Source organism: Mus pahari, chromosome 19 (genome assembly GCF_900095145.1).
Source record: "Mus pahari chromosome 19, PAHARI_EIJ_v1.1, whole genome shotgun sequence".
Lineage (NCBI taxonomy): Eukaryota > Metazoa > Chordata > Mammalia > Rodentia > Muridae > Mus > Mus pahari.
Window position 1 is genome coordinate 83,027,377 of NC_034608.1, and position 24,460 is coordinate 83,051,836.

At 44.8% G+C, this 24,460-nt stretch overlaps 1 protein-coding gene across 1 annotated transcript in view; it reads left to right on the top strand.

The window, feature by feature from the left end:
* Positions 1–1,179: 1,179 nt before the first annotated feature.
* Sh2d4a (SH2 domain containing 4A) overlaps positions 1,180–24,460 on the top strand; it is a 65,553-nt gene continuing 42,272 nt past the window's right edge. Inside the window, exons 1-4 of the mRNA XM_021219705.1 lie at positions 1,180–1,509; positions 6,598–6,976; positions 17,807–17,963; positions 20,144–20,315. Coding sequence (XP_021075364.1) covers positions 6,796–6,976; positions 17,807–17,963; positions 20,144–20,315 — 510 coding nt within the window. The 5' untranslated portion in view covers positions 1,180–1,509; positions 6,598–6,795. The remainder of the gene's footprint in view (positions 1,510–6,597; positions 6,977–17,806; positions 17,964–20,143; positions 20,316–24,460) is intronic.

Consider the following 24,460-nt stretch of genomic DNA (forward strand, 5'->3'; position numbering starts at 1 on the left):
TATCCAGACACATTAGGGCCAGCCGTGCTTTGAGCACTTTGCATGCATTATCTCACTTAAGCCTCACAAGAACGTAATCAGTCAGGCACTGCTAGTATGGTGAATGGCAAACTGTAAGGCTAATGGAAGGGGGAGAGCTGTTATCAAGGAGGGCTTGTCAGGACTTGGAGACAGAATGAGTACAGAGGAGGGTACCCAGTGATAGCATCAGTGTCCCATGGGCTCCCAGGCTGGCTGACAGCCCGGCTCGTACAGCTCCTTAGTTTCCAGAGAATGTGAGGACACCTGCTGAGCAGATACCACCAGCAGGCAGAGGAGGACAGAGCTTTCTAAGGCACCTCATCTGGCCACCCAATTCAATACAGCGGAGAGTAAGCTTTGGGCCGGGAATCCTTGCCTGAGTGGATCTCAAGCACAATTCCCAAATGGCTGAGCCTTGTTTCCTGAGAGTGTAGGGTGTAACTCCTGGCTGTAAGGTTTTCCACCAACTCAAGGGTTTTCTGCGGTTGTGAAAGCCTAAGATAAACAACGTTTGGGTCCAGCATGCCAGGCTCCTAAATCGATTGGACAGGGTGTATAAAGTCACACCGTGTTTCTTGTTTATAACACTTCTCTCCAACCTCCACAGTCTGAGGTCCTGTGTCATCCCTCCCCAGCCCTCTGTTTTCTTCCCCACATCCCTAACGTTCCTCACCCATGGAAAAGGCTGGTCCACCTTTCCACTCAGCTTTCCTCCCTCCCACGTATGCTTAGGCTTCATGGTGCCCTGTGCCAGCCCCCCCGCCCCCCCCCCACCGCCCTGGTCTGTTAGTCACAGGGGACTTCCACCTTTTTTCCCCCTTTCATGTTTCTCTCCCTGGTTGCCCCTGTCCCTAATGCCTTCAGTCTGCAACATTCCAGTCTTTCTCTTCCTTGATCAGGCCCGGTAAAGCCACACCTGGAGTCGCAAATGCTTCAGAGTTTGATAATTTACTTAATGTCAACAAAAGAGAAGGAAAAGCAAGCTGTAGAATGCAGGGGCAGAACTACAGCCAACTTGGCCCGCGGGACCCAGGTTCCCAGACCGGCCTTGCCTGCCTCTGCAGGCTCCACCTAGCAAGTCAAGTGTGGAAGGGGCCGGACTGTTGTAATTAGTAAGTCCCACAGACCCCGCTGGGGTGGTAGGGCAAACTACCCCAGACTGTAGACAGCTCTCCAGATTAACCAAGGACTAGTGGCCTTGCTGTCTCTGGACCAAGGCAGCCAAGCCTTGCCTGGCCCTGGAGCGCCTCCAGCACCCGGGTGGGGCCTTGAGGCGCCCAGTCAGTCACCCCAGCATGTGGGCGCGGCGGGGCGGGCCAGGGCTGCGATCTGGACGCTGAGTGTCCTTCTGGGCCCGAGTGTTTGTCCAGACAGCCTGTGCGGCTGGGTCTCTGCGCGGCTGGGTCTCTGCTTGTCCTCCCTTCTCTTCCCGGACAATTGCTGTAGGCAATCTGGAGGTGGCAGGTGCTTGTTCCGGGTACTGAGCAGGTAGGTGACCAGGTCCGGTAAAACGCTGGAGCATGGAGCCAGGCAGAAGGGTGAGCGAGGAGTGGGAACCAGCAGGTGGGTCTCTAGAGCGAAGGGTAAAAGCACAGAGGACAGGGACAGGAAGAGACCCTGGTTCTCGCGGCCAGGCTGCTCACCTGTCCCTCCGGTCCCTCCTCCACCGCGCGTAGGGCGAGCTCAGGTGCCCAGAGGAACCGACCGCCACAGCTGCGGGTGTCCGATGTCCCGTGTAGGGTGTCCAGTGTCTGCAGCCGGGGCCGGGTGAGTGGCAGCCCTAAGAATAGAGGGCTTGTGATCATTATATTAAAAGTCTCCAGTGGGAGGAGAATCGGAGGCGACTTGGAGTCTTTCACAAAGTCGTGGTGCCCCGGCGGTGTGCATGCACGCGCGGTGAGTGCTTACACTGGCCAGGGCAGGTGCAGCGGCGGAGGCCACCTGCAAGGGTCGGGGCCACGAAGCAGGTGCTGGGTGCCCGCAACAGTACCCACAAATCAGCGGAGGCCCAATCACTGGCCAGTGCCATGTGGTCTCTCCTGGCCCGGCGACGGCGACCTTCCAGACAGAGTCCTGAAACCTGTTTCAGCCCACGCAGAACTCCATTAGAGAGTTCCCCGCGCGGGGACGCCCTCCCGCGGGCGCCCTCACGTGGTACAGAGAGCAGCGGGCTCGTCGCCTCCCTGTGGTTTTGGTTCAAGGCTCTATCTAGAATCAGCCTAGCCGGGACTTTCCTCAACAAAAGTAAACCATCCGCAGCCGCTCCTGCCCTAGGGGGTTCATGGGTCCTAGGTGGAGTCACTCACTGTTGGCAGATTTTCTCAATAGTGTCTCTCTTCACTATGGTCCCAGAGAAGCAGGGATAACTAACTACCTCTTGCTCAGCTCCCTGACAAGCTTCTTTTGTTTGTGGAACGAAACAAGGTATTTATAGTTTCTAATTTAATAAATAAGCGGAAGAAATACTTAGGCGAAGATTGGGCACAAATGGACTTTTCTAGGTATATCTGTGAAATACTTCAATCTTGAGAGCATTTGCAAAACTTCCAGCTGCTCTCACCACTTGCAATTTATTTTATTTTCAAAACCATCAAGTAAATTAATGAGAAAAAAATTTGAACAATTCGAAGCCTGTCCACAGAGCTAGATGTTTAAAGGATAAATAGAACTTAAACTAAATTCTTAACTTTAGAGTTATACGCACTATACATACCACAATATTTTCATGAAGATAGCTGTACCTAGAATGTCAGTATTATCATTATTGTTATTATTTATTAGGCTCTGTATTAATTAAAACACAATTATGTAGAAAAATGGAAAGTGTGAAAGTCAGACCAGATTTACAGGTGTCCTGGGAACTTAACTGAATTTTGTACTCTTTCGATATTTTTAGAGAGAGCAACAGGTATGGGCTTGTTGCTTGTTATTTGTCTTTTTCAAGAAAAATGCCACAGGAGAAGAAAAACAAGTTAGTTGAGCAGCACTTTGTGTTGGACCTCGAGTGACTGCACTCAGTATGAGACACAAACATCACCAGGCTGATCAGCGATTAGCGTTAGCAGTGATTGTCCTGTAGAGTGAAAGTAGGAAAAACCCTGGCGGGTTCACTTCCTCCTTTTTATTTCCTGTACTTGTCTCAGTCACGTCAAGGCAGATTTTATCTCACTATCCAAGAGCTACAGAGATCCCCAGATTCATGTTATGGATCAGGAAACAGGGTCCAATGACTTGAGGTGATCTCCCAAAGTCACAGCTCACTGGGGACAGAGCTGGGACTCTAGGCTGGTGGCCTTTGAGGTACCCTGTAAACCAATTGCTATGCTGTGGTCTGCTGTACTCAGAGGGAATCAGCGGTCCACTTTGGTGTCCATAGTCAACAGCCACCAACACTTGTTAACTGGGTTTCTTTTATATTCTCTGAGGTCACCAGGAGCCACTGTAGTTTCTTCAAGTGTCATTAAACTTTCCCTGGTGGTCAGGGTCTATAATAACAATTTTGTGAGAGAAAAAGGCAGTCAGTATGGAAGCTGAAAGTTTGCTTAGTCTAGGATATGTTAAAAACTGGCCTGGACAATTTAGACTCCATCTCGAAGTATAGAGTACAAAGGGGACTGGAGGTATAGCTCAATAACAGAGAATTTGCCTAGTATGTGCAAGGGCCAGGCTTTAGTCACCGGACCATAAAATAAAAGATTCCAACTAACCTTGATGCTTGAAGCCCATGTTACACAAGCTACCCAAAGCAGAGCAAAAGGAAAGAAAAGAGCTTGCACACCTCTTTACTGAGGTGCTAGGAAAGGGAATATTAAGGAGACAAAGCACCTGCCAAGTGGAGAATAAGAGGAAGACCAGCTTGCTACCGGACCAGTGTGGGTGTCAACCTGTGCCCCTTTCTGAATGGGGTATTTTCTTCTGTGTCTTCTCTAAGCGTATCTATACTTGGTAAGGGTAGGGCTTCTCCACTGGGGCAGTTTTCTTCCCAAGGACATTTTCTGGTCTGTGCTCTGAAATTTTCAAAGTGGCACCGCTTCCTGATTCTGGACTCAGGAGTAAACTTGTAAGCAGCCAGTGTGTGCAGTGGATACAGTACCTGCTGTGCCTCCGCAGCTTCCCAGCCATCCCTGTCTTTCTCAGCTGGGAAATGGGACGGACCTCTTGGAGAGTGGATGGAGTGAGTTCACTGGTGCTGAGTGTGTATGGTAGTGCAGGAAACAGTTAAGTGTCAATTCTGTTATCAGAGAGCACTCTGGGCCACACCAGGGGAGGAATTTGCCCTTGGCTCTTTGAGGGAGTTAATTTTCAGCGCTCTCTGACCCTCCAATATTATTCGCTGGACTGAAAAGGGGGCTAGAGTAGAAGCTGTAGACCTCATCAGCTGCTAATTTTTTTTTTTTAATCATGTTCTGTGGGCGTTATCCATTGAAGCCGTGGAATGTGCTCATTTATGAATGGTTCCTGGAATTTCAGGGAGTCAATTACTTTGTTTACTTCACTCCTCAGAACCTTGAAGTCACATGTTCCAAATGTCAGATTCTTCCTGTGAGAGAAGACTTTCTTCCTTTGGAGTGGACTTGGTTTACTGTATTCCCTAAGAATGTACTAGGACCAAAATATCACAAGACACTGACTCTTTACTGTATAACCCTATGAAGACCATCCCAAGACAATATGGAAGTTTAACTAGGGACCCCGGGAGGGGTATGCCTGGCTGAGTTACAGTCAGGACATTGATTTTAATGCTATTTAACATTCCTCTTAGTATCGGGCTCCATTTGAACTCCGGTAGTTAAGATGCTGCGGGAGAAAATAGGGTGTCGGTAGGAACAGTACATGTAGCTGCAAGGCCTGCTATGCAATGAGCAGTGAATCCAAATGCTACGGATGTCCTGTGGCTTAAAGCACTGTGTTCAAGGGGCTTCTTTACAAGGGAGCAGAGGAGGGAGGGAAAGAAAAAGGATTAAAACTCACAAAGACAGGAAGAGGCAGGGAGAGTCAAGACTGCTGTAGTCACGATGTAGCGTAGTAACTGTTCTCAAGTTTAAGTGTGTAGTGCATTGCTCTCTATGGAAAAACAAGGTATTTGAGCAAGCACGGCTGGAGGCAAGATTTCAGAAGCATTGTAAGCATAGAAATTGTAGTTGATCTTTTACTGCATAGATGATCCTGAAATATTATACTAAGACTTTTGTAGTCCTATGACATTTGAAACAAATTAAATTTCTTTCCTCTAGAATATAAAATATAATGTATATTATGGATATAGATGCATGCACACATACATATGCATATATGCATATATAATATTTCTTTCTATTTATAAAAGTGTAAGAGTTTGGGGCTAGGCAGATGGATAAGTGGGTAAATAAAGCAGGAGGGTCTGCATTAAAATCTCATTTGCAGTGGTATTTAATCCTAAGTGCCTCTCTGGGGAGATGAGAGATGAAGTCAGGAGACATCCCAGAGCTTTCCAGCCATCTGGCATGGTTGGTCTACACAGGGCTGAACAAGCAAAGGAGAAATCTTGTCTTAAAGAAGGTGGAGGGCCACACCTGACAGCTGAGATTGTCCCTTGTGCCATACATGCTTATACATACATGCATAGATACATAATACATGCATATGTCATAGACAAACACAGAGTCTGAAGGCTTGACACCTAAAAGAATCTAACCACACAAAACTATGTAAAATCAATGGATGAAGGCATTGCTACCTTTAGTACTACCTTCAGGTCACTGTGCATGCCCAGTTCCACAGACCTTTGTGAAGGATCCACCTGATAAACCTTTATAAATCGAAGATAGAAGCCTGTGGCTTCTCACACACACACACCCCATCTGAAACTTAAATTTTATTAAATTATCTGGAAAGGTAACACCTAAGAGCTGTTGACGCTCCAGAATGTTCGTCCGTGCCCTCTTCTGTACTTGTTCTGCTCCCATGCTTTGCTGGGTTGGCTATGCGGGTTGTAGAGGAGAAGGCACACAGTTGTATGTGTGCAGTGCCTAAGAGAGGGGAAAGAAAGACCAGCTCTCGGTTTTTATACCTACTTTTCTTTCTTTCTTTCTTTCTCTCTCTCTCTCTCTCTCTCTCTCTCTCTCTCTCTCTCTCTCTCTCTCTCTCTCTCTCTCTCTCTCTCTCTTAGAATGACTCTGTTCCTCTAAGTGTCTCCGATGTGATACTTTCTCTTGGAAGAAGTCACTTGAGGAGGATACTTTCGTTTCTCCTTGTGACCCTTGGCTTTTGTTTTTGTTGTTGACTTCTTTCAGCCATGCTGTTGGCAGCTGGGAGCCACTGGGGAAATAATGTGTTTGTTCAGTCGGGAGGAGGCCAAACAAACCTCTGTTAAATTGCTATTTCCCTGAGGTCGGAGGAACAAAGTTGCTGTTTTTTTCCTATAAAGTATCTGTTATGGGATAGAGGTTAAACAAACTTGTAGCTAAGCAAACCTGGGCTTTCTCCCTCTTTGAAATGAAAAACCATCTTGTCTTTCCACTTGGCTTTCTTTACTAGCCTGCTCCTGTCCAGAATCTACACATTTTACTGCCTGATTTGGACTGTTGCTCTTTGTAGGTTTGTCCGTGTTCACTGAGCAGCATTTACTACAGACACAGCTCTGCTGAATTCCTGCAGCCGGAGTCATCATTTCTGGGCTGGTCAAGTCTCTGGGAAGGTGCAGCGGTGCGCAAGCTCCTGGCTGCTGGGAGTAAAGCGGCAAGTCGTCTCCTAGAACTTCTGCTGCAGGTGGAGAAGTTCCTGTGAGCAGCAAAGATGCTGAGGCAGATACTGTCGGATATGTTCATAGACCCTGACCTGCTGGCAGAGCTCAGCGAAGAGCAGAAACAGATCTTGTTCTACAAGATGAGAGAGGAACAGATCCGACGATGGAAAGAAAGAGAAGCAGCCATGGAAAGAAAGGAGTCCTTGCCAGTGAAATCCAGGCCAAGAAAAGGTAAACCTAGCTTCTGTGCTGTGAATGTGATAGTGGAGTGCCTGCTCTAAGCGCCCACATAAGTCAAGCTGGCCACGGATTAACTGTGATTTTTGTGGCTAGATCCTAAGAGTCACATGGCTTCTTACCATCAGGCTTTTCAAGTGGAAGTCTGCATCTGCTCACACATCTCACCACGCAGTGCAGTGTATATGTTTAAGCAAGTCTTTTGTTTAAAATCAGATTACTCTTAAGGTGTGAAGTCAGTGCTAAGGAGTGGGGGTGTAACTCAGAGGTAGCGCACATGCCTCACATAAAACGAGGTTCTCGTTTCTATCCCAGCACCTCCAAAAGTCAAAAAGCCATCCCAGAGTATGACTTAAGGGTCATTAAAGAAGGTCTTTATCCCCTTCATTGGATCAGCATTTTATTATCACAAAACATAGTTCTTGTACAGCAAGTGCGATTATGCATTATCGGCTTCAGGGACTTTTTAAAGTTATCATTTTAAAGGGATGCCTATTAAAATATAAGGTAATCGCGTAAAGAGAGCAAATTGCAGTAGTGCTTGAGAATGGTTACTGTGGAATGATTCTCGGATATACATCTTTGAGGCTGAATGAGTCTTTGGGAGTTTGAAAGAATTCTTTTGAGACCATCAGGAGAGGAAGTCTTTGTTCATTAAGACCTAAATGCATATATACACAAACATGGAAAGTACACATTAATCCCCTACCCCCAACACAGGCTCAGTCATGGATCAGTACCCTAACTAAACACACACACACACACACACACACACACACACAGTTTTCAAGGTCACTTTTTGAGATATTTACACTCAATTTCTCTTCATTTTTTTATTATGGCAGAAAAAGTAAAAATTTATAAAACTACCAGGATTTAATAAGTTGAAAAAGTAGATTCTACAGGCATGCTTGGCCTATATACAGATTCAAACTGGAAATCAGTGTATTGGCCTCAGACTGTAACTAAAATTGTTTTTTTAATGAGGTCTATATACTGACAAGAAAAACAAATATAAGCATTTTGCTTAGTATTATCTTTGTTTGTTTGTTTGTTGTTTCGATTTTTCAAGACAGGGCTTCTCTGTGTAGCCCTGGCTGTCCTGGAACTCACTCTGTAGACCAGGCTGGCCTGGAACTCAGAAATCCACCTGCCTCTGCCTCCCGAGTGCTGGGATTAAAGGCGTGTGACACCACCACCCGGTACTTATTATTATCTTATACGTTATACACAATTTAAGGATGCTTTCATGAACATACAGGAAGCACTGGTGTCAATCCCAAGTCCCGCACCACCACCACAATAAACACAAAACCAAAAGCTCCTGAATAAAACAAAACAAAACAAAACAACCCGAATACAAAACCCAGAGCACTGTAGTAGCTAATTGCTATTTTAGGCACTGTGTGAAACACATATCTTGTGTTCATCCTCCAAAAATTTGTGCAATGTTGGTATTAACTGTTCAATTTTATAGGCAAAACAAAAACAAAAAGAAAAAAGGCAAACTAAAACAAAAATCGTAAGCACCCTTGAATATGGAAAACTCTACCCTGCATATATGCTCAGATCTGTCAGATTTCGAGTTGCAGTATCCAGATTACAGCTTTTCCTTCACAAATGCAATGGTGAAATAAAACATGTGGCACTGGTATACCTGGTCACCTCCTGGCATTCCCAGGAACTGTGCTCATTGAAAACCTGGTGTGTTGGTTTACAAGGGTGACTCTGGGGACCACTGAGGGCAGAGCTTTGCTTGCCCCAGAACTTTTGCTAAACTGTGGGCTTCTCAGCGTTGCTAAGGTTCTTTCCTTGTGATAACTTAAGGAATTTATAACTTACTATTTCAATTTCTTTGTTTCACTGTTTCTCTGTACAGTTTTGAATATACCTTTCCAAAATCTGCACTATCTTTTTAGTTAATTGATTGTTGAAGAAGTATGCGAATATGCTGACATAAAACAGTGAAGCTTCCATCAATATTGAATGCCAAATGTTTATTATTACCCCATTAAATCCTTTGGTACTTGGAAAAAGGTGACTGACATTAAATCAGTTCCTCTCTGTACCAGAAAGTAGGAAAGAACGCCTGCGTCTCCTAGGAAACATGTGCTTCTAGTGCTTATTCTTGCCACAGGGAGTCCTCAGTGGCCTCAGGATGCCTGGTGGCTGACCAAGGGCACTAAGCCCATGAAGGCTGCAGCCCTCGTGTTGTGGCCTCTGTCTTAGTTAGGGTTTTACTGCTGGGAACAGATGCCATGACCAAGGCAAGTTATAAAGAACAACATTTACTTGGGGCTGGCTTACAGGTTCAGAAGTTCAGTCCATTATCATCAAGGTGGGAGCATGGCAGCATCCAGGCAGACATGGTGCAGGAAGAGCTAAAAATTCTATATCTTCATCTGCAGGGTGCTATGAGAAGACTGGCTCCCAGTCAGCTAGGATGAGGGTCTTAAAGCCCACGCCCACAGTGACACACCTACTCCAACAAGGCCACACCTTCTAATAGTACCACTCCCTGGGCCAAGCATATACAAACAGTCATAGCCTCTCACATTTATCTTGACCTTTCTGGCATGTGTCTTCCTTCCTCAATCCCTGCCTCTGGCTTGTGCTGGCCTACATGCTTCTCCTGCTCACCGTTCTCAACTAAGCCAAGGCTTTGGGTGACCTTCTTATTGCACCAGTCTCCCGGCCACCCCTATTCCTTTATACCATTGCCTTTATCACATTATGGGTTCCTTTCTCTATAAAAACAAACCCCAGTGGTGTCCAGCACACACCGCTGAAACGGCTGTGTGTTCTGTATCCCAAGAGCTCTCCTGCCTTTCAAGAATCCCGAGGTTAATGCAGGCATGGATTAGAAAATAATCAGCCATGAGGATTTAACTAACAATACTTTCTGAATTCTCATGAGACATGGAGACAATTGTGGACTGACCGTGTTTGCTCAGCGATAGCTAGAAAGCTGAGTATTGAAGCAAGGAGCCACTTATGGCTGTACCACTGTTCGGGATTGAGGTTGGACCAGTGTAATGAAGCTCTTGGTGGTATAAATGTGAGTAATCAAAGCTTCTTGGGAGCCTGAGAAGGGTAAGGCTACCCTAGGCTATGGAGTTCAAGTCCAGCCTGGATACCTTTGTAAGAACCTGGCTGAAATGAAAAGTCGAATGTGGTCTGGGAGATGGCTTAGTGGTTACAGTGTTCACTACACAAGTGCGAGGACGTGAGTTCAGATCCTAAAGTCTGTGCAAATTCTGGGTGGTCTTGTCAGCCCATCTGAAATTTTAAGCCTTGAAAGGCAAAGCCAGGAAATCCCTAGAGTAAGCTGGTTAGCCAGACTGGCTCTGTTGCTAAGCTCTGGGTTTCACTGTGTCCCTGTCTTATTGAATAATGTAGAAGAGCCATCCATGGTGATTCCTGACCCCAACCTTGAGTTTCCATATAGACATGCATATTCATGTGCAAGACAACCTTCATGTGTGTACACACATGCAATTGTGCACGTTTATCTATACCACGTATGTTTGTATGCGTGCATGTAGGCACATACACACACACACACACACACACACACACACACACACTTGAAAATGGAAAATGTTTTAAAGTACAAGGAGCTGGGTGTGGAAATATAGTCAGAGCACTCACCTAGCAGGAGAGGACCCTGGGTTTAATTTCCAGTGCTTAGCAGGAAGAGGCTATAAACTGCCAGATTTCAAGGACTTGTGCAATAGAAATTTAAAAAAAAAAAAAAAAAAGAAAAAGAAAAAGAAAAGAAAATAGATGTGGACATTCTCTATTGGCTGTCTTGAGGCACATGCTCAGTTGAGTTAATTTCGCCAGTTTCTTTAGGAGTTAGAGTGTGGCTATTAGAAAAGCCATCATTATGGAAGTGGCCCCCTTTCCCCATTGGACAGGTCTGCTCTCTGCTCTAGACTAGGACCCCAGCCAGTGTGCTTCATGCTGGCTATGTTTCATTTGGGCTCTGAGCTGATCACTTCAGTATATTATCTCACTAAATAATAACAACCAAGCCGGCACCATAAAGTACTGTTTACATTTTATGGATGAGGAAAGTGAAGGTCAGAATCATTAATGAACTTGCCTTGGGCAAATAGCTGGCAAACAACAGTTGGAATAGACCCTGCTTTTAATTCTCCCCAAACTGGTACTAGGAACAAATGTGGTATGTGGCAAGCTTAACTGGGGCTTAGGAGCAGTTACTAAAGGTGACTTGCATGTTTCTACAATGATGATCTGGCACTCTTCCTGTGTGGTTTGTCACATTAACACAAGCAGAAGATGTGGTTACTCAGCAGACAGTTCCCCTGCGCTTGTTTCATTGACTTGTAACGAAGCAGAAGAGGGGAGCCCAAAGCCCAGGATCTGGTGGCTGGGAAAGGTGTGTCCTCGTCTGCCCTTGAGATAAATGTGGCCACTGAATGAGAAGAGCCTGCATAGGCTCATGTATTTGAATGCTTAGTCACCAGCGAACGGAAGTGTTTGAAAGGATTCCTATGCTCAGTAAAGAGCCGGACTTACGAAGCTGTGTCATATAAGACCTATGGCCCCTCCTCTCTCTCTCTTCTCTCTTCTCTCTTCTTCTCTCTTCTTCTCTCTTCTTCTCTCTTCTCTCTCTTCTCTCTCTCTCTCTCTCTCTCTCTCTCTCTCTCTCCCTCTGGAGGAGGTATATAACTAGGAGTGGGCTTAGAGGTTTCAAACGCCCACGCCAGACCCAGCATTGCCTCCTCCCCTCTGCCTGAGATGTAGCTACTGCTCCAGCACCATGTGTGCCACCAATGCTCACCACCATAACAAAAATGACTAACCCTCTGAAACTGTAAGCAAGCCCACAATTAAATGATTTCTTTTCTAAAGACTTGCCGTGGTCATAGTCTTCACCACAATAGAACAGTGACTAAGTGGATTCAGTTCCCTTTGCTGGACTCTTACTGTTACCAAAGGCACATTCCTTCAGCCAGTCTTCTGTTTCCAGGATGAAATGATTCCACAGAGAAGAGCTGGAATGCAGTGGGGTCTCTGGAAATGTTTGCTGGACAAATAACTATGTCCTTTTCTCTTTATTTGATATTGTCTCAAACCCATATTGCGAAGAGACTTCTCACCAAGCTTCAGTTTGATGGTCATTACCTCATGAAATTTTGTGTTTAGGTGCCCAGGTAACCGGGCAAGCTTGCCACAAAGAAAATTCTCCACAACTTTCCCATGGTCGATCACCAACTCCTGATCCCGCCTGTCACTTTGTCACGATGGGACCTCTGCTCTCTTCCTTGTCACTGAAGCCAAACGGTTGAGAGTCATTATGGCTCCTCTCTGACCCTTACCTATCCCCAGTAAGGGAATTTTACACATTCTGCTTAGCCTTTTCTGTTCTAAGGAGATTTCCCACCCTAATAGGGCATCGACTTGTTATATAATGTAGCAAGGCAGGCCTAAACTTTGCATTGAAACCATTTCATTTAATTCTTGGGAGAATTCAGTGAGGCCAATGTTGCCTCATCATTCTTGCAAATAAAGAAACAAATGGAAAGATGCGATTTGTATGAATCAGAATAGTAAGCAACATTTGAATTCGAGGCCAGTTAAATCTCCAGTCTTTTTGAGCAGGTTGACCTCACCCGCTTGCCTTAATATTTTGTCTGCTTAGCTTTGGGTCACCCGGTACTGCCAGTCTTCCAGGTAATTACTGCATTTCTCATCCGCACCCCCCACACTGTCCATAATTCTTGATTTATTCCTTCTGTTTACTCTTTTGATTGAAAGTCCCATGTGTCCATCCACCACTAGCCTCCTGAGACTGTGGTATCAGGCATGATACCAACTTTCTCTCTGTTCTTTGGTCTCTAAAATATGCACATAATTTTTTAAATTAAATAACGACTTTGGGGTTAGTAACTCCAACACATTTAGCATAACTAGAAATTGTTGACAAAAAGAAGGTAAAAATAAGCAATTTGAGGAAGACTTGATAGAAATCAGCTGTGGCTTTCTTTAACGTGAACACAGACAAATCTGGGCAGTTAATACACCCATCTCACTCCATGAGATGAGCAAGAACACTATATTGATCTTTATGTAGGTAAACCAGCTTCTCCAACCTTCCAATGGTTCAGCTCTCTTTTCACTCTCGGTGGTTTAGTTTGGACCATACATTACAAATACTCTTTAAACACAGGCTTTGTAATCTCACAGATCAGTCTTGAATTCCCCTCTCAATATGCAGTGGCCGTATCATCTTGAGGAAGTTCCTTCTCGGAGCTGCCACAGACTCACAAAATATAGTTTGGAACGGCCTAGGGAAGTCATAAAGATGAAAATGGTGTGGACATCCACAAGTCAGATGGGACAATGTCCATAGCAGGAGGACTCGGAGGTCACTGCAGCTAATGTTCACCATTTGGTTTCTGCTTGAGGATGAAGGCTAAAGAAGAGAGGCCAGGGTGGTAATAGGTGCATGGGCCTGGCTGGTGGCAGGATGTAGAAGAACCTCAGGTTGTTGACTACCTTACTTCTGTCAGTCACACAGACCAGTATTGAACTCCTTCGATGTACAGTAGTTTATCATCTTGGGAAAGTGCATGCACTGGAACTCCAATGGGTTAACAGTAAAGTAGGGTTGGGAATAGCCTAGGGTTGTATGTTATGACTAGTATGTTGTAAGGATCCACCGATGACCCAGGAAGGGGTGGCTGTGATGTGTCTCTGACTTGTCATGGGAAACTTGTCTTTCTGCTGGACGCAGCACATAGGAAGCACCAAACAGAGCAGTGTTATGTTGTAATCAAGGCTATAAGACTGGAATAGTCTAGCCATTTCCCTGACAAAGAGATGTGCTATCCCATTACAACACTGCCTCATTAGGGAGTTTGCACATAGCCGAGTAAGGAAAATCTTTTAGTCGAGAGAAAACACTTCTCTGAAGAACCTGGCGAGACTACAGGTCTCTGCTTACAGTTCTTGATGGTGTAGTCTCCAAGGAGGATGAACTCACTTTTCTAGAATAGCTGGTTTTAAAAGAATTTTGGAAGAGCCTCTGAGATGCCAATCATAAAGAGTTCTGTGGTTGTATAGTCCAAGTTAAAGGCCTGGGTAAGCAATTGTAATTATGTAGTAGTGTGATACAAAGATCCCTTCCTCCACGTGCTCAGATTTAAGAGGGCATATAATTTCAAGGTGAGATAGATGGAAAGTCCGGAAGAACTAGGTAGGGTTAGGCTGAGAGAGATATGCCTGTTTCACTCAGAATTCTGAAGTCTGTACCTTTTCTTTAAGGAGGTATGTGAGGGGCTACATGGCTCTGGGCATGCCTGTTCTCTGCTCTTCTCTTTTGTTTTTCTCTTCTTTTTCTTTTCATTACAAAGTTCTACGTATCCCAGGCTGAACTCCAACTCCCTAAGTAGACAAGGATGTCATTGAACTTCTTATCTTCCTGCCTTCACCATGCCTGATTTTATGGCTGTGCCTGAACTTGAACTCAGGGTCTCATGCCTGATAGGTGAGCGCTCTACCAACTGAGCTACATCCCCAGTCAATGCTTTCTTTTTTTTACCTCTGCAGCCTTTCTATCCATCCTTGTTTGATCCTTTCTGGCATCCTTAACACTGTCCCAGGGCAGGTATTGGGCTGTAGGGAAGTCCCATGTCACTGCTTCAGGGGTGGTGCAGAACAGTCTGAGGCATGGGACAGCTGGAGCTAGCTTGGGGGTTCCTGGGCCTGCAAGGAGGCTGTGGCTGCAGAAGAGCTGAGAATAGAGTCTGGGCCTAGGGCTGGATCTAGCCCAGGGCCGGGGAGTGGGAGTGAGTTGGGGATTGGGGAGCTCTGGCTGGGCCTTGGAGTGAAGGGGAGTCCTTGGTAGCAGGCTTGAACTTGGCTTGGTGGCAGTCATGGCTGGGAGCAAAGAGAGGCCTTCTATGAGAGATTAGATGGTGGCTCTATAGACGGAGGCTTCTCTCTGGTTCCCCAAGGTGGATCCCGGTGAAAAGAGGCAGTCCATGGTTTTAAGGCATTTGTTGTCATGGTGGAGAGTGGATGAGTAAAATCATACCCCATTTCTCAGGGTTGGCCTGTGGTTAAATACCTTTTGCAAGGGGGAGTGTCTGGGAAGGAAAGCTCATTGGCTAAGCCCTCTATGCCTTTAGGTACCTCATTAAAATGGAGATCTGTCTTGAGTCTCCATGACCACAGGTCACATCCTCTACATGTGGAAGGGCTTGGGGCATTGCCCTTATGTGATGGGTAGCCACAAAACTATGGAGGGCTGTGGTGAGGGACAGGAGCCTGGTGCCTGGGAACAGGCGAAGCGCCTACTGTCCCTTCAGGGTCTCCAGGGTTTCGAAGTTTAGCTCAACTGGGAAGTAGGCTGCCTTTCACGGTCCCACACTTTACCTTCTTGGCTTCCAACAGTCAAGGCATAAGCCCTACCCTGTTATAAATTTAAAGAGATCTCTCATGCATGCTTGCTTTTACTTTGTTCTCTTCATCCCCTGGGCCCTTATTGCAGTGCTGGAATGTAGCCGATGTTCTGGAAATGCTTGCTGACCCATCAGTCCAATCCTGTTCTCTCACTGATGGACTCCTGTAACATACACCTGCTGCCTAAGCCACTGCTCACCATTCTGAGTCATCTGTTTTGTTCTGCATCCCTGACGTTCCTGGTCCCTCAGCATCATCTATCATCACTCTTCTCTGTCCTCTCTGCATGGCTTTGTACTCCCCGATCATCTTCTACCTTGCTAAGTTATCCGGGGACTCAGAGTGCTCCACTTTCATACCATTTCTGTGCACTTTGGAGTCTTTCCTTGGCTTATGAATGAAGCCTAGGTTTCTCCAAGGCTCTCTTCCAGGCTTCCTTCTCTCTGTGCATCCAGCTATGTGGGATTCCAATGATAGAATGTGTAAGGCAATTTCAGAGTTTACCTGGCCATTGTCTACCTGTGTTTGCTTTCTGTACCTACTCACAGGCTCCTGGAGATGTGGAGGCAGAACAGAGACACTCACTGGCAAGGGCCCTCTGCTAAGAGCCCAGTTGTGAGCCTCTGGTTAAGCCTGACATTTTGAACCTAATCCTTTCACGACTTGCCAGTGTTTCTCAATGGCTACCATACTCTCCTAATTCAACATTTCAGTTTTCTGACCTCTTGTTCTCTTTGTCTGTCTCCCCTCTTCAGTCCCTGTACACTCTCTACTGATCACCTGCAGTCCTAGGGTTTGTCCATCTCACCCTTGGGCAAGACCATATTCCTCGGAGTCATTGCTGCTACCTGACGCCTGCTGTTTGGGGGCATTCATATGGTATCCCAGCTGAACAATAACTCCCTGGGCTCTGAGTCTTTGCCTCCCTGGGCATCCTACCATTTTCTACCCTAGGTGTCATCGTCCTGTTGTCAAAAAATATTGGCAGAGGTTACTTACATGAAGGCTGATAGATGAGCACAATAAAAATATTATAGTTGGCCCCAGGAATGTGCAATAAAGGGAGTGGTATCAGTTCTTATTTATTCTAGATTTCTAGAATTATACATTTGTCATGTCCGGACAGTGTTAAACCTGGAAGTCCTGGCACGGGTCCTGTCCCCAGTAGAGCATACAAGGTTCCATCTCCCCTGCTACCTGGCCTTCCGCCCATGTGAAAACAGGATCAGAGACGTTCCTTCTGACTGATACTTTTCAAAGTCCTATGGTGAAGATTGTACACATTTTCCCTGCCCCTCCTCTCAGTAGTTCTACTTAGAAACTGCAGGACTCGGATTCATTTCTCTGGAGAAGAGCAGAAAACAGAGACCAAGTTGGGCAGCCTGCTTCTGTAATCCAACCAGACGTAGCACTCTGGACTAGGCCAACAGTTCCTGAACACTCGAACTGAAAAGCTTCCTCTGCTTAGCGCTAGGAGGTCGGAAGCAATCCAGTGTGGCTGTCTAAGGAATACAGCATGGACTAGCATGTGCTAGTCCCCCTCACACATTCAGCACCTTGGGCTGGTTTGAGGACCTGTCCTTTTAGTTTAGGGACTGTATTTCTTGGTTTCATCTAATCACACTCCACATTTCCCTGGTCTTGGGGATCAAGCTCCCATCTGGCTACATTTCTGGAGCTAGAAACTAGATGTAATACAACCCTGGAGGCCAGTTGTAAACAAGGGTTATTTAAGTAGCTTCCCCAAGTGTCACACTACCCAGGTAGTATTACCTTCTCACATGCTAGTGTGAATCTCCAAGTGGCCCCACAAGTAAATAATAGTCTGGCCGATGACAGCAGCTAGCCTCTGTTGAACTCCTAGTATGTGGCAGGTCCAAGGGCATCCTTACCATGCCTGTTTTTCATAGCCATCATTGTAGCGGATGATATTGCTCCCATTTTACAGGTGAGTGAATTGAGTCTTAAAGGTATTAATTTTTCCAAGTCACTTAGCAGAGAGATAGCAAGACTAAGATTTGAATGAAACCAGTCTGGCTCTAAAACACACACTTTTCAGGCCCATGCTTGAGCAACTGCGTTAATTCCGGGTTATGGGGAAATCTTTAGGCTTAAGAGGTTGTGGTACCTGGTGCTCACTCTCTTGCCCTAAAGGATAATGAATGAACACCACGAATGCTTTCATTCTCTCTGAGCATCTGGCAGGCACAAACAGCAGGCCCATTATTCATAAAGAAACCCTCACAGCCATGAGTTCTACTGTCCGCTCCTGAGCAGGTTGGAAATCTTTTGTGGGGTTCCCCACCAAGGACGCAAAATACTGAAGTGATTGGCATAGATAATATTCCATAAACAATTTGTCCAACCCAAGCTGTGTTTTGTTCGCAGAGAACGGCAAGTCTGTGCATTGGAAGCTGGGTGCCGATAAGCAGGTGTGGGTTTGGGTAATGGGCGAGCACCATCTGGACAAACCCTATGATGTGCTGTGTGACGAGATCCTTGCTGAGAGGGAGCACCTGAGAGCCGTGAAGGATTCAGAGCTCAGGTAGGAGACCTGTACTCCAGCCAGAGATTCGCTGCCCTTACTGGCTGCCCTGGGTATTAGTTACTCTTGCTTTACTGTGACAGAATAGTTAAGGAAAGCAACTCAGAGTAGGATTAACCAGTCTTTGTCTCAAAATAAAAAAGAATACAGTCGATCATGGCCGGAAGTTATGGTGGCCCTAGTGGGAGGCATCTGGCCACATTGTACCTACAGTCAGACACAGGGTGAACAGAAAGTGGAGCCAGAGTATGAAACCTCAAGTCCCGTCCCCAACCACTCACTTCCTCCAGTGAGACTCTACCTCCTAAAGGTTCTACCACCTTTCCATCAGCTAGAGACCAAGGATTCAGACGGATAAGGTTTTTGGGGGTGGGGAGGGTGTGCTTCACATTAAACCACAAGACCCTGAAAACACCACTTGCTCACAGTTTCTGGTAGACGAGCAGAAGAATCACTTTAGATCCTTCTAGAAAGTTCTTTTAAAATTTCAGTATCTCCCTTCATTCCTGCAATGCTGCCAAACAACTGCTTTGTGGCTCTGACAGACATTCCAGTGCTGACCTGCAAGAGCTTGCTGGGTCCCCAACATCTGTAAGGGGCTGGGAATTGCTGAAGGAAGATGCCAGACTAAGAGAGTATGCAAAAACAAAGAGCATGTATTCTGCAGAAACAAACAGCACACAGAGGTCTACTGTTGTTGTTTTGACATGGCGACCCCAGACAAAGGCATGCAGGCCTTCTTATAGGGAACCGGGGAACAAGGGGATCTCTCTAGGAGGATTAGCTAATCTAATCCTCATCGGTGGGTGCTAGGTCTACATTCTTATGTTATGACATTTAATCATAGGATGAGCTAGGGCTGCCCAGCACAGATGACCCATTCTGAGATAAGATATCTCCCCATTTTTGTGGTTATCCCTAGGCTGTTCTTTGGGAGGGAACACTCTCTTGATACTGTCCTGGATGTTTTGGTTCCTGGAGCTGATACCTATGACCTTCTTTCACTTTCACCACTGTTTTATTAGCATCCTCCTGGAGCAGCACAGGATGCAGCCAAGCATCAGGTGTGTTTGTGAGAACAGAACCAGCTCAGGACCAGTCTCAGGACCTTAGAGAAGATTGCTTAGATATGGGCTTCTGCCTAGGCAGGCTCTGCGAGTGCTTGCCAATGCCAGGTACCAGGAATGCAAAGAGAGTAGGGAGAATTCCAGCCTAGGGAGGAAGTGAGGCAAGACACACAACCAGCTGCCAGCTATGCAGGCTGAGGCTGTGCTGGGAGGACTCAGTTAAGGTGCAAGCAGAATTGTCCCTGTTCCAGATAGAAGTGCAGCATTCTGATGCATAGAGGAGGTGAGATCTGAGCTGACCCTTGAGGGATGAGTTAGGTATCCAGATCTAGAGGGTTAGGGGAGAAGGATCAAGTAGAGGGCATAATCAGGATCCCCAGCTTGGTTTTGAACAGCTCTGTGGGAGAGTGACAGACCTTTCTGAGTGCTTGAGTTGTACCTGGTGAACCCTGGGAGATGGGGGGCTAGGATCTAAGGTGCTTTGAAAGCTAGGTGTAGGAGTCTGAACCTCTTCTGGGAATTCCCAATTTTCATGGGAAATTGACATAACCAATTGGTCACATAGGTGACTTGGAACACTGATACACGTTATGATCACCTCTTCTGGGTACCCTCCTTGAGTTCTGGGAAGCCCTACTCTAAGCTGGTGAGCTAAAACTGGGACAGATATGTCACCCTGGCTTCAGTACCCAAAGGCTGATAGAGTCTTACTCCAGTAATCACAGTGGTAAAACTATACATAAGCATACAGTGATGCAGGGGATGTTCTTCGAATGGTCATAGGAAGGCAGCGTGTACTGGCACCCTGGCTGAGTCAGGAGCTGGGTAGTCCTGGGTTCAAATCCTGACAAAACCATTATGTGATCTTGGACAAATTATAGTATTTTTTGAGCCTTTTCTTGTAAAGCAAGGATGATGATGTTTTCTTCAGGGTTGTTGGGAGGATTCAGTTAATGTTTTTAAAGTTCTAGTCAAAGATCTACCAGATAATAAGCATTATAATTAGCAAGCTGCTGCTGGTTTTTACATGATTTGATGGTAAACATCTGCTTGGAAAAGCCTGTTCCAGTTGAACAATGTCTTTGTTAATTTCTCCTTTGTTTTGTTCTGCAGGAAAACTCAGTCTCTAGAACTTGCCAATAGCTTAAAAATAAAGTCACAGAACTGCGATCCGCAAGCACTGAAGAAGACAGAGTCTCAGAATGTCACCAGGAAAGCAGCTTCAGAGGAGGCGTCAGGTCAGGGACCCAGAGCAAAACCAAGCAGGAAGGATGACAAAGCCCAAGTGAGTCTTCCCTGCAGACAGTGCATAGCCAAGCGCGGCTCAGAATCCCACAGGCCGGAGTGGGGGGTGGCGGGGGCAGGGAGGAAGGTAAGCAGCTCTTACATAAGTGGAACCAAACATTGAAAGCTCAAATACCTCCAACCCTTAAGGCCCAGACATTCACCTTATATTGGGGGCAGGGGGAGGGCCTTTTTATTTTTTATTTTATTTATTTATTTATTTGTTTGTTTGTTTATTTTTACATTGTACTTCATGAGTAAGGTTAAGTATTACCTTTTCCTCAGAAGCTGGGACTAAAAAGAAATCCTGGTAATGTTTGACATTTTAATATGTTTTCAGGTTCTTTTCCCATTTCTATAACAGCAGACTATAAACATTTTTTTTTCAGTAAGTCACCTAGTAAATAAGGTAGATTTTGCGAGCCAAATAATCTTTGTTATAATTTCACACAAATGCCCAAGTATGGCTGTGGTCCAGTAAAACTTTATTCACAGGTACATGGAGGACAGAACTCAGCCCATTCCTGCGTTAGATTATATTCTGTTGAGTCTTTGTTTCCTTTTTAAATGTATGGGGTCTAACCATGTGTATCCTTGGGGCTTCATGGATTCTGCACATGATGTAGGAATAGCTGCTTTCTTCACAAAACAGAACTTTATGCTAAGAACTGGTGTGAATTCTTTTATGGCCCAGGTGCTTTAGAAAGCTCAAATATAATTTGCTGCTTGGATTATAGTTTGGAAAAACAATAAACTGTATTATGAAGTACCATATTCTGCCAGAAATTTAATCGCACGGAATCAGCAGAGCGTTTGTTGTTGTCAGATGTAGGTTCAAGTCCCTTGGTTGTGTGTGACTGAGACTGCCGCTTTAAGTTTGCTTCGAGGCTGGCCCATGGGGTACCATTATCTCTGTCCTGCCTACTTTCTGAGTCTGACAAGTCTAGACAAGGGATATTATGTGGCAAAGGTGCAGAATGTCTCCCTTAATATTCATAATACTGCTTATGCATTAGCTACTGGTTATCTTTGTACATTTCACTTATTCTTATGTACCACTGTACTCACGTACAGGTATGTGTGCATGGATGTGGAAGTCAGAAGATAATCTTGGCCGTCACTGTGAGGAAAGCCATCTACCTCATTTAACATAGGGTCTCTCATTGGTTTGAAGTTTACCAGTCAGACTAGGCTGCTGGCCAGTAAGCCAGATGTTTCTGCCTCTGGAGTGCTGGGATTGCAAGCATGCAAACACCTAAACTAACATTTCTATATGGGTTCTGAGAATTGGATTTAAATCTTCACATTTATAAAGCACATATTTTACTGACTGAGCCTCCCTGAAAACTTCTATCTTTGTTTATCATACAAGCGAGGAGCCTGAGGGAGGCCTGGTTAAACAACCTGCTGAAGGAAGATCTTATTCACTCCCAGGTCTCCATGATCCCTAAGTCATTCCTTAATTGTTTGTTCTTCTTCATCTTCTTTTTTTTTTCTTAGAGATGTATTTGTTTGTTTTTATTAGATGTGTATGAGGACTTGTATGTGTGTATGTGCTTCGTATGTATGTATTGCCTATGGAGGCCTGAAGAGGCCCTTGGAAATAGCGTTACACACAGTTGTGATCTGCATACAGGTGCCTGGACCAAACCTAGGTCCTCTGGAAGAACAGTTAAATACTCATATTGTTGTTCCTCCTATGGGACTACAAACCCATTCAGCTCCTTGGGACATATATCTAGCTCCTCCATTGGGGACCCTGTGCTCAGTGCAGTGGATGGCTGTGAGCATCCACTTCCATAGTTGTCAGCCACTGGACTGTCTCTTAGGAGAGAGTTATATCAGGCTCCTGTTAGCAAGCGCTTGTTGGCATCCACAATAGTGTCTGGGTTTGCTAAATGTATATGGGATGGATCCCCAGATGGGACAGTCACTGGATGGCCTTTCTTTCAGTTTCTGCTCCAAACTTTGTCTCTGTATCTCTTCCTAAGGGTATTTTGATCCCCCTTCTAAGAAGGATCGAAGTATCCACACTTTGGTCTTCCTTCTTCTTGAGTTTCATGTATTTTACAAATTGTATCTTGGGTATTCTGAGTTTCTGGGCTAATATTCAGTTATCAGTGAGTGCATATCATGTGTGCTCTTTTGTGATTGGGTTACCTCACTGAGGATGATATCCTCCAGATCCATCCATTTGCCTAAGAATTTCATAAATTCATCATTTTTAATAGCTGAGTAGTACTCCAGTGTGTAAATGTACCACATTTTCTGTATCCATTCCTCTGTTGGACATCTGGGTTCTTTCCAGCTTCTGGCTATTATAAATAAGACTACTATGAACATAGTGGAGCATATGTCCTTATTACATGTTGGAGCATCTTCTGGATATATGCCCAGGAGAGGTATTACTGGGTCCTCAGGTAGTACTATGTCCAATTTTCTGAGGAACCACCATACTGATTTCCAGAGTGGTTGAACCAGCTTGAAATCCCACCAATAATGGAGGAGTGTTCCTCTTTCTCCACATCTTCTCCAGCATCTGCTGTTACCTGAGTTTTTGATCTTAGTCATTCTGACTGGTGTGAGGTGCAATCTCAGGATTGTTTTGATTTGCATTTCCCTGATGACTAAGGATGCTGAATATTTCTTTAGGTGCTTTTCCACCATTCAGTATTCCTCAGCTAAGAATTCATTTTTAGCTCTGTACCCCATTTTTAATAGGGTTATTTGGCTCTCTGGAGTCTAACTTCTTGAGTTCTTTGTATATATTGGATATTAGCTTTCTATCACGTGTAGGGTTAGTAAAAATCTTTTCCCAATCTATTGGTTGCCATTTTGTCCTATTGACAGTGTCCTTTGCCTTACAGAATCTTTGCAATTTTATGAGGTCCCATTTGTCGATTCTCTATCTTAGAGTATAAGCTATTGGTGTTCTGTTCCAGAAATTTTCTTCTGTGCCTATGTGCTCCAGGCTCTTCCCCACTTTCTTTTCTATTAGATTCAGTGTATCTGATTTTAGGTGGAGGTGCTTGATTCACTTGGACTTGAGCTTTGTACAAGGAGATAAAAATGGATCGATTTGCATTCTTCTATATGCTAACCCATAGTTGAAACAACACCATTTGTTGAAAATGCTGTCATTTTTCTACTGGATGGTTTTATCTCCTTTGTCAAAGATCAAGTGACCATAGGTGTGTGGGTTCATTTCTGGGTCTTCAATTCTATTCCATTGATCTACCTGTCTGTCACTTTTGCTCATGCAGTTTGAGGTCATTGATAATGATTTCCCCAGAAGTTCTTTTATTGTTGAGAATAGTTTTTGCTATCCTGGGTTTTTTGTTATTCCAGATTAATTTGGAAATTGCTCTTTCTAACTTTATGAAGAATTGATTTGGAATTTTGATGAGGATTGCATTGAATCTGTAGATTGCTTTCAGCAACATAGCCATTTTTACTATATTAATTCTGCCAATCCATGAGCATGGGAGATCTTTCCATTTTCTGAGATCTTCCTCGATTTCTTTCTTCAGAGACTTGAAGTTCATGTCATAAAGATCTTTCACTTCCTTAGTTAGAGTCACTCCAAGGTATTTTATATTACTTATGACTATCGTGAATGGTGTTGTTTCCCAAATTTCTTTCTCATCATGTTTATCCTTTGAGTAAAGGAAGACCACTGATTTGTATGAGTTAATTTTATATCCAGCCACTTTGCTGAAGTTGTTTATTAGGTTTAGGAATTCTCTGGTGGAATTTTTTGGGTCACTTAAGTATACTATCATATGATCTGCAAATAGTGATGTTTTGACTTCTTCCTTTCCAATTTGTATCCCTTTGACCTCCTTTTGTTTTCTAATTGCTCTGGCTAGGACTTCAAGAACTATATTGAACAGGTAGGGAGAGAGTGGGCATCCTTGTGTAGTCCCTGATTTTAGTGGGGTTGCTTCAAGTTTCTATCCATTTAGTCTGCTACTGGTCTTCTGTAGGTTGCTTTTACTGGGTTTAGTTATAGACCTTGAATTCCTGATCTTTCCAAGACTTTTATCATGAAGGGGTGTTAGATTTTGTCAAATGCTTTCTCAGCATCTAATGAGATAATCATGTGGTTTTTGTCTTTGAGTTTGTTTATATAGTGGATTACGTTGA